This window comes from Colius striatus, chromosome Z, assembly GCF_028858725.1.
Source record: "Colius striatus isolate bColStr4 chromosome Z, bColStr4.1.hap1, whole genome shotgun sequence".
Lineage (NCBI taxonomy): Eukaryota > Metazoa > Chordata > Aves > Coliiformes > Coliidae > Colius > Colius striatus.
Window position 1 is genome coordinate 83,336,720 of NC_084790.1, and position 11,118 is coordinate 83,347,837.

Below are 11,118 nucleotides of genomic sequence, written 5' to 3' on the forward strand. Positions count from 1 at the left end.
GCCCAGGCAGGTGTGGGAGTTCCCATCCCTGGAGGGATGCCAAACCAGTAGAGCTGAGGTGCTGAGGGAAATGGTTCAGTGGCAGGCTTGTCAGTGTGAGGTGAAGGCTTGGACCCGATGACCTTGAGGGGCTTTTCCAACCAAAATGATTCAATGACTCTGTGAGAGCAGCTGCCGCTGGGACACGGGACACGAAGATGCTGGGAAGGCCAAGACGCTGCACGAGAGGCGGTTCAGCCTTCCCATCCTCTGGCCTCCCCTTGCCTGTGGTGCCCCGAGACGGGCCCCGTGGCACTGCAGAGCCGTGTGCCGGGTCCGAGCACCATGGAGGACCCAGTCCCTTTGTGACATCACCTCGGACCACACCCCACCTGCTGCTGATATCCTGCGCCCAAGGCAGTGGCCTTGCCAGAGGCTCAGGAGCCAGCACCGGGACCGGACATGGAGCCGGGACCCAGCAGGCACCTGCCTCGCAACGAGACATTGATCTTCAACCAGCTTGATCAGCTGGAACGCCAAATACTGGCGCTCTGGGCTGAGAAGCAAGAGCTGGAGTGGGAATTGGAGCGGCAGGACCAACAGCAGCTCCAGCGCAGCTACCAGGGTGCGGCAGATGGCGTGGGGCCCAGCTCAGCACCCCCCTATGTGTCTGTGCCCCACGGAGCCCCGGGACCCTTTCCCTTCCCCAACTCTGGTGAGAGCATGTACGGACCTGCAGTGCCCTTGCCAGAGGCACAGGAGCCAGCACCAGGAGCACCCATGGAGCCAGGTCCCAGCGGGTACTTGCCTGGCATCAGGCCCGGACTCTTCACGGTCCTTCATCAGCTGAGAGCTATGACAAATCTGCTGTGGAACAGGAACCAGGAGCTGAGGCAGGAATTGGAGCGGCGGAACCAACAGCCGTTCCAGCACGGCTACCGCGGCGCAGGGCCCAGCTCAGGACCCGCCTACGTGTCTGTGCCACACAGAACCCCAGGACCCTTCCCTTTCCCCAGCTCTGCTGAGAGCGTGAACAGACCTGCAGTACCCTTGCAGGAGGCACAGGAGCCAGTGCCAGGAGCACCCATGGAGCCGGGTCCCAGCAGGCGCTGGCCTTGCGTCAGGCCCTGTTTCTACACTTACCTTGAACAACTCAGAGCCATGACCAGGCTGCTGTGGAATAGGAACCGAGAGTTGAGGCGGGAATTGGAGCGGCGGAACCAACAGCCGTTCCAGCACGGCTACCGTGGCGCAAGGCCCAGCTCAGCACCCCCCTATGTGTCTGTGCCACACAGAGCCCCAGGACCCTTCTCTTTCCCCAGCTCTGCTGAGAACGCAGGCAGCTCTGTAGCGGCCTCGGGCCTGTGGGTGCGGCAGCTGCCAACATCCACACCTTGTCCTGTTGCCAGCCCATTGGACTGGGGGCTGACACTGACAGACCAGAGCTGGAACTCCAGAACCCTCTCTAGGGAGCCAAGCTTCAGCCGGCGAGGTGAGTGCCGGGGGGGGGGGGGGGGGGGGGGTGGCGGAATCATGGGAGAGAACATCGGGGCGCCCTGTACCAGGGGCACGTGGGAGAGCTTGGGAGCAACCTTTGGAAGCCTGTGCACAGGGAAGGCTGGCACGGCGGCCTCTGGAAGCCCCTGGCAGGTGTCGGGGGAGGAACGGAGGGAAAACACAGGTTTGGGGATGAGTGCCTGACGCTGCTGGTTCCCGCAGAGAGCTGGCAGCCGAGATGGCAGCGGCTGCTGGGCGAGATCGCCTTCCAGCTTGACCGCCGAATCGTCCACAGCGTCTTCCCCAACGCGGATCGCTACCGCGGCTTCAGTGCCGCCACCATCCCCGAGGGAATCGTGGAGGTAGGCTGGTGCTGCGAGCTGGGGAGCTGGGCACAGTGCCCGCAGCCACGGCCCGGTGCGCCCTGGTCCCCCTTGTGCTCGGTCACCCGCGGGTGCCGGTACTGACCGTACCCTCTCTGCCACAGATGGTCGAGGAGACGGAGCGGGGAGCTAGCCGTGATCTGAGCGTGGCCGCAATCTGGAACTATGAGTTTGTGATGAGGCGACTGTGGGCACTGGGCTACGTCCCCGAGGTGCACTTGCCCGCAATCGAGGCCTTCATCAACACCTACGGCCGCCTGGAGCGGTCGTACTGGTTCCCGGCCGAGCCAAACGTGGCCTTCCTGCGCCACGTGGTCAGCCAGGAGGTGCCGCCGGATCTGCGGCCCAACGCCATGGTGCTGCTCGAGTGCCTGCTGCAGCTGGCACAGGAGTACGGGCAGCCCCTCTTCTACTGAGCGGCTGTGCCAAGACATGAGCCCTGTCCCGGCTGCGCCTGCAGCAGCCACCGCCTGGTGCCACGCAATAAAGCTGTGGGTCAATCTCATGTCGTGTGCTGTGGGCTTCTTCCTAAGCAGTAAAAAGCATAAGGATGGCAATGCACCTGCTGGTTGCACAAGAGAATAGCAATATTGATTAAGAAAGATACGTAACCATCTGCCCTATGGATCCTCCCACAGGGGAGGCCACCAGTGAGTCAGTGCAGGGCGCCCAGCTTTATAGGCAAAACCCCGCGAGTCAGTGGGAGGTGCATTTTCTTCAGGCAGAGACCCCTGGGCTATCTTCCTCCGTGCTGGATTTTGCCTGGGCTGGCCACGAATGGCAGAGGAATCCAAGGGAGCTCTCCAGAAAGCAATCCATTTCTCCACCGCTCTCTATTTCTTAACCCGTCAGTGCCCGCTGATGGCTGCTAAGAAAATGCCGCCATCTTCTTAGAGATGCGGGCGAGGTGTAGGAGAGAGAGAAGAGTAGTAGAGAAGAGAGCGAGCGAGGAGTATCAAACCCCAGACTGCAATGCGTCCAAAAAGGAGGGAGGTGTTTGGGACATTTGATTGGTGAAGGGAAACGGAGAGTTAATCCAGAGAGAATCAAGGCAATTGTGGAATTGCCCCTCCTGCAAACCTGATGAGACCAATCTGCCTGAAAGGGTAGAATGGCCCTCGAAAGGATTTGCCTGGTAAGGGTTAATCTTTTCTAAGGAAGCCTGCCTGAAAGGGTTGGCTCCTTAAACAAAGCCCCTAACTTAAGCAAAAACATCCTGTATACACAACAATGATAAGGACACCAGATGTCTTGTAGCCACGGAATATATATCACAAAAATGTAGTAAACAGTACCATAAATTTTGTAGATAACATTTGATTGATTTGTAGCATATAGAAAATATACGTATTCATATTGTTTGTTAACCTATACTGATGACCTTTGCGATATGTACTGACTATAAAAAGAGCATAAGAAGAAGCAATAAACTGTCACTTGCTCAAAGAGCAGTGGTCCGCCTGTCCTTCATCGTCCTGGAAAGAGCTGGTCTCTGACAAATGGTGCCGAAACCCGGGAAACTCGGTTGCCTTTGACCAGGGTGAGCTGCCTCCGAATCAACAGAACCGCGGTAAGGAAAAGGGGAAATAAAGGGGGGCAGAACTACTAGGAAGGTGTAAAATATAAGAAAGTAGAAATTTATCTCAGTAAAATAAAAACAAAAATCCCTTTTTTGTCTTAGATTTTCCGTTGACCAAGTCTGAGACTAAGTCTGGATCCAGCCGCACCTAAGCCCTTTCTATAAGGTGTCTTAGAAAGCAAGGGGGTCCAGACTGAACCTCGTGACTCAACGGTAGGGCTCCCTCATATTCAGCATTTACAATTTAAAATATGGGACATGTACATAGTACGGAAAGACAGCTGTTTGTAGCTATGGTTAAGACATTGTTAAAAAGTCGAAATATATCTGTAACCACCAAGCAGGTGGGTGGATTTTTAGAATTTATAGACACTGTGTGTCCTTGGTTTCTGAATAAAGGCACTATTAATTTAGAAACATGGAATAGGGTCGGTGAAAACATTAAAGGCTATTATGCTGCTAACGGCCCTGATAAGATCCCTATAGATGCTTTTCCTTTATGGACTTTAATTAAAGAATGTTTACAAGGTGATACTGAATATGATAAATGGCAACGACAAACACGTCCTCGATCTCGTTCAGCGGATTCAGGTTTAAAACCTTCTGCTCTTACTAATCCTGATTCACAACCCTCTGCTCCACCTGAATATCCATCAATAATCAATAATGAACAAAAAGATATTCAGGAATCTAATTTTAAAAATCCCTTTCTTATGTACTCAAATACGGGAGGTAAAAAATGCCGACCGTTAAAACAAAGCAAGAGCGCCTTGAGACCTATAGAATTATCTGAAGAATTATCCTCCGATGAGGAAGCTGAATTAGAAAAAGAAGCTGCTCAGTATCATAATGAAAATGATCAAGTGTTTGTTAATACGCCTTTTAAATTGAAGAAACAGCAAACACTTTTAAAAAAGGAACCTGTTGTTTTGCCAGCAATAGAAGCTGGTAGACGTCCGCCCCCTCCTGACATATACCATCAAATATCACCTCACTCACCCTTACAGTTATCATTGCTACAAGCTAAACAACAAGGTGAAGATGTGAGTGGGTTTTCAAAAATATTGCATGCTTATCCTATAACATATGCTCCTCACCCTACTCAAGCCAATGTTAGAATTGCTACTTATACATCCATTCCATTTAAGAATCTTAAAGAATTGAAAACAGCTGCTGCTCAATATGGTGCAACTGCACCATATACTATTGCTATTTTAGAGACAATTGCAGCTGAAGTTCTTCCCCCATGGGACTGGAAAGGCTTAGCTAAAGCTACCTTAACGGGAGGAGAATATTTGTTATGGCTTACAGATTTTATGGATTCCTGTTATGATTATTCTCAAAAACCACACTTTCGCCAGCAAGGAATTACTCATGAAATGTTAGCTGGCACAGGACCGCATGTTGATCTGGCACAACAATTAACTTATCCTGCTGCGACATATGATGCTATTCGAGAAATTGGTTTGAAAGCCTGGAAAGGGCTACCTAGACATGGAACGTCTAGGGAAGAATTAACTAAAGTCCGACAGGGACCAGACGAACCTTATCATGATTTTGTATCTCGTTTGTTACAAACTTCTTCTAGACTCATACAAGACACTGATTCAGCTATGATTTTAGTTAAGGAATTAGCTTTTGAAAATGCTAATAATATCTGTCAATCCATATTAAGACCTTGGAAAAATAAATCAACATTAAATGACTATATCAGATTATGTTCTGATGTTAGCTCTGGGTATATTCAAGGCATAGTCACTGCCGCAGCACAACAGGGCAAACCTGTTGAGCAAGTTTTAGCTGCAATGCAATTTAAGAAAAACAGAAGGGTTGCAGGCCCTCCTGGTAGCTGTTTTCATTGCGGACAAATGGGGCATCAAGTACGTCAATGTCCTAATAAAAAGATTCCTAATTATAATGGAGGAAAAAATCCAGGTTTATGCCCAAAATGTAAAAAAGGTAATCATTGGGCTAATGAATGCCGATCTAAATATGATAAGAATGGCAATTCTTTGATACAGCCGGGAAACTTCTCAATGGGCTTGCCCCGGGCCCACCCAAACAAACAGGGGATGTATCCTGTGCAGGTGCAAACCTCAGAGCACCAGCTAAACAATCCATTTCACAACTCCACCGAGCCACCAGTCATAGTGCCGGACTGGACCTGTGTTCCTCCTCCCACTTCGTATTAACACCTGAAATGGGAGTACAAGCTATCCCAACAGGAATATATGGCCCTTTACCCGTTGGAACATGTGGTTTAGTGTTAGGTCGAAGTAGTTTAAGCATGAAAGGATTGCGAGTTATACCAGGACTAATTGATTGTGATTATGAAGGAGAGTTAAAAGTTCTGTCTTTAATCTACCTGCAGGAACAAAGATTGCACAGTTGCTTTTAATTCCTTATGTTTCATCTATAGGAAAAGCTGATTCCCGCATTCAGGGAACAGGCGGTTTTGGATCTACTGACGTTTATCTTTTACAGCCCATCAATCATCAGAGACCTGAACTTCAGTTAACAATTGATGGTAGAAATTTTACAGGACTCTTGGACACCAGAGCAGATGTATCGGTAATGACTTTAAAACAATGGCCAAAAGAATGGCCTTTACAGCATGCTTCAGCTGATCTAAAAGGAATTGGAGTTGCAAATTTGCCTCTTCAAAGCTGTAAGTTATTAAATTGGACAGATAAGGAGGGACACTCTGGTACCATTCAACCATATGTACTAGAAAGCTTGCCTCTTAACCTCTGGGGCCGAGATATCTTGACACAAATGGGTGCATACCTCTATACGCCTAGCAGTTAGTCTGATAAATTTATCAGTAACTATGTATGCAGATAAAATCTGTTGGAAATCAGATCAACCTGTTTGAGTTGATCAATGGCCTCTAACTAAAGAAAAATTGCAAGCTGCTCGTCAATTAGTAGCGGAACAATTACAATTAGGTCACATAGAACCTTCCACATCGCCATGGAACTCACCTATTTTTGTTATAAAAAAGAAATCGGGGAAATGGCGACTTCTCCAAGACTTGAGAGAAGTCAATAAAACAATGTGTACCATGGGAGCGTTACAACCTGGTCTACCCAGTCCTATTGCCATTCCCCAAAATTTTGAAAAAATAATTATTGACTTAAAAGATTGTTTTTACACTATCCCCTTACATCCAGATGACAAATGTCGATTTGCTTTTAGCGTACCATCCATAAATTTTAGTGAACCTATGGAACGCTACCAATGGAAAGTATTGCCTCAAGGAATGGCCAATAGTCCTACTCTTTGTCAAAAATTTGTTCATGAAAGTATAAAAGCGACTAGACAACAATTTCCTGATGTTCTTTGTATCCATTATATGGATGATATTCTTTTAGCAGCCTCATCTATCGATAAGTTGCAACATGCTTATGCTCATATTGAACAGATGTTAACTAAACATGGTTTGAAAATAGCACAAGAAAAGGTACAGAAATCATATCCTTTTCAATACTTGGGGTTTCAATTATATCCTAAATCTTTTATGCCACAGAAAATTGCCATACGAACGGATTCTTTAAAAACCTTGAATGATTTTCAGAAGCTTCTGGGAGATATCAATTGGCTCAGATCTTTTCTTAAATTAACAACAGCCAACCTTCATCCTCTTTTTAAAATACTTGAGGGAAACCCTGATCCTACCTCTCCTCGCAAGTTAACAGAAGAGGGAAAACAAGCTCTTCGATTGGTAGAAAAGGCTATAGAAAATGCACAATTACAATATGCAGATATAACAAAGCCTTTTTCTTTATATATCTTGCCTACAGTAATGACTCCTACAGGAGTCCTGTATCAGGATGGAGTTTTGTGTTGGGTACACGGATCTCACTCTGCAAAAGGAGTTCTTGTTTCGTACCCTCAAAAGATAGCAGAACGAATTAAACAGGGACGCAAGTTATGTATTACTCATCTTGGGAAAGAACCGGCAGTAATTGGAATTCCATACACACCTGCTCAAATTACTTGGCTGATGGCCACTGTAGACGATTTTGCTGTAGCCTTAGCTGCTTTTCCTGGAGAAATAACACAAAAGTTCCCTTCTGATAAAATTCTTAGTTTTGCCACCTATCATTCTTTGGTTTTTCCTAAAGTTGTTAAAGGAGCTCCTATAGAAAAGGCATTGACTGTTTTTACAGATGGATCATCTAATGGGCAAGCAGTCCTGTATACTCCTACAGATCAATTTGTTTGGAAGTTAGAAAATGTTTCTGCACAAATGACTGAGTTATATGCTATTTATCAAGCACTTCTAAAATTCCCGGAACCTTTAAACATCTATTCTGACAGTCGTTATATTGTTACTTCATTGCAACTTTTAGAAACAGTTCCAGTCATAGCTTCTAAAGTTTCTTTTATACAACGATACTTTAGTTTGATTCAATCTCTTTTAATGATAAGAGATGCGCCTCTTTTTATAGGACACATTCGTAGTCACTCTAAATTGCCTGGACCTTTGAGTCACGGCAACAATCAGGCTGATTTGTTAACTCGTTTTACTGTTGCTACTGTTGCAGAAGCCCAGCGTTTGCACTCTCTGCATCACTTACCTGCAGCTACTCTACAACGTATGTGCCATATCTCTCGAGAACAAGCTAGAGAAATTGTTCGAACATGTTCTTCGTGTGTTTCTTTTTTACCCATTCCTCATTATGGAGTTAATCCTCGAGGTCTTTTACCTAATGATCTCTGGCAGATGGATGTTACTCATTATCCTTCTTTTGGCCGCCTCTCTTATATCCATGTAACCCTTGACACTTTTTCTCATTTTGCAGTGGCCACTCCTTTGTCTGGAGAATCAACCGCACAAGTAATTTCACATTTGTTACACTGTTTTTCAGTCTTAGGTATACCGAAGACTATCAAGACAGATAATGGCCCTGCATATACTAGTGCTAAATTTGCAAAATTTTGTGCTCATTTTTCTATAACACATAAAACAGGGATTCCTTATAATCCACAGGGTCAAGGCATGATTGAACGTTTTAATCTTACTCTGAAAACACAATTAAAGAAATTAAAAACGGGGACTTTGTCTTTGTTAAATCATGCTCTTTTTGTTTTAAACTTTTTCACTCTCGATACAGCTGGCCTTTCAGCTGCTGATCGTCATTGGCAATCCCCAACTCAGCAAAAACCTGTAGTATTATGGAAAGATCCTATTGATGGATCCACGAGAGGCCCTGACCCGGTTCTATTATGGGGTAGAGGGTATGTTTGTATTTTCCCAACAGATGAGCCTGTACCTCGGTGGATTCCGGAACGCTGTGTTCGACATGCCAAAAACGAAAATAGGCAAGCTACGAAAGAGGTTTCAACGCCTGATGTTGACACCACAACAACCTCAACGACAACAACATGATTTTGACTATTGGTCATCATTACAGATCTTTGCTTATTGGCTTAGCATAATATGGAATAATGCCAACTCTTCAATTAACTTAAAACAATTGCATGGAGAAATTCTCTCTTTACAAAATATAGAAGAATTGCAGTTACCCCTTACCCAACGTGCTCATGATTTTGTTAACGTCTTAAAGGCTTCTTTTCCGTCACTATCCTCATTTTATAAAGGAATCTATTGCCTTATAGGAGCAACTTTATGCATAATTGTCCTAGTTGTAGTATTACCTTGCATATTTCGTTTAATGTATGATATGATAAAACAAACGAGTATAAAAACTAAAAAATTACAATTAATGGCTGCACAACACGTTCCCGCTACAATACATACTGAATAAAAAAAAAATAAAAAAAAAAAAAAAAAAAAGGGGTGAAATGATGAGACCAATCTGCCTGAAAGGGTAGAATGGCCCTCGAAAGGATTTGCCTGGTAAGGGTTAATCTTTTCTAAGGAAGCCTGCCTGAAAGGGTTGGCTCCTTAAACAAAGCCCCTAACTTAAGCAAAAACATCCTGTATACACAACAATGATAAGGACACCAGATGTCTTGTAGCCACGGAATATATATCACAAAAATGTAGTAAACAGTACCATAAATTTTGTAGATAACATTTGATTGATTTGTAGCATATAGAAAATATACGTACTCATATTGTTTGTTAACCTATGCTGATGACCTTTGCGATATGTACTGACTATAAAAAGAGCATAAGAAGAAGCAATAAACTGTCACTTGCTCAAAGAGCAGTGGTCCGCCTGTCCTTCATCGTCCTGGAAAGAGCTGGTCTCTGACAAATGGTGCCGAAACCCGGGAAACTCGGTTGCCTTTGACCAGGGTGAGCTGCCTCCGAATCAACAGAACCGCGGTAAGGAAAAGGGGAAATAAAGGGGGGCAGAACTACTAGGAAGGTGTAAAATATAAGAAAGTAGAAATTTATCTCAGTAAAATAAAAACAAAAATCCCTTTTTTGTCTTAGATTTTCCGTTGACCAAGTCTGAGACTAAGTCTGGATCCAGCCGCACCTAAGCCCTTTCTATAAGGTGTCTTAGAAAGCAAGGGGGTCCAGACTGAACCTCGTGACTCAACGGTAGGGCTCCCTCATATTCAGCATTTACAATTTAAAATATGGGACATGTACATAGTACGGAAAGACAGCTGTTTGTAGCTATGGTTAAGACATTGTTAAAAAGTCGAAATATATCTGTAACCACCAAGCAGGTGGGTGGATTTTTAGAATTTATAGACACTGTGTGTCCTTGGTTTCTGAATAAAGGCACTATTAATTTAGAAACATGGAATAGGGTCGGTGAAAACATTAAAGGCTATTATGCTGCTAACGGCCCTGATAAGATCCCTATAGATGCTTTTCCTTTATGGACTTTAATTAAAGAATGTTTACAAGGTGATACTGAATATGATAAATGGCAACGACAAACACGTCCTCGATCTCGTTCAGCGGATTCAGGTTTAAAACCTTCTGCTCTTACTAATCCTGATTCACAACCCTCTGCTCCACCTGAATATCCATCAATAATCAATAATGAACAAAAAGATATTCAGGAATCTAATTTTAAAAATCCCTTTCTTATGTACTCAAATACGGGAGGTAAAAAATGCCGACCGTTAAAACAAAGCAAGAGCGCCTTGAGACCTATAGAATTATCTGAAGAATTATCCTCCGATGAGGAAGCTGAATTAGAAAAAGAAGCTGCTCAGTATCATAATGAAAATGATCAAGTGTTTGTTAATACGCCTTTTAAATTGAAGAAACAGCAAACACTTTTAAAAAAGGAACCTGTTGTTTTGCCAGCAATAGAAGCTGGTAGACGTCCGCCCCCTCCTGACATATACCATCAAATATCACCTCACTCACCCTTACAGTTATCATTGCTACAAGCTAAACAACAAGGTGAAGATGTGAGTGGGTTTTCAAAAATATTGCATGCTTATCCTATAACATATGCTCCTCACCCTACTCAAGCCAATGTTAGAATTGCTACTTATACATCCATTCCATTTAAGAATCTTAAAGAATTGAAAACAGCTGCTGCTCAATATGGTGCAACTGCACCATATACTATTGCTATTTTAGAGACAATTGCAGCTGAAGTTCTTCCCCCATGGGACTGGAAAGGCTTAGCTAAAGCTACCTTAACGGGAGGAGAATATTTGTTATGGCTTACAGATTTTATGGATTCCTGTTATGATTATTCTCAAAAACCACACTTTCGCCAGCAAGGAATT

General features: G+C 44.6%; 1 protein-coding gene across 1 annotated transcript; it reads left to right on the forward strand.

The window, feature by feature from the left end:
• The first annotated feature begins 441 nt into the window (after nt 1–441).
• LOC133628893 (uncharacterized) lies at nt 442–2,275 on the forward strand. Its single transcript, XM_062018855.1, has 3 exons — nt 442–1,471; nt 1,699–1,838; nt 1,964–2,275. Exons 1-3 carry the CDS (start codon nt 442–444, stop codon nt 2,273–2,275), a joined length of 1,482 nt encoding a protein of 493 aa, XP_061874839.1.
• Nucleotides 2,276–11,118: the final 8,843 nt, after the last annotated feature.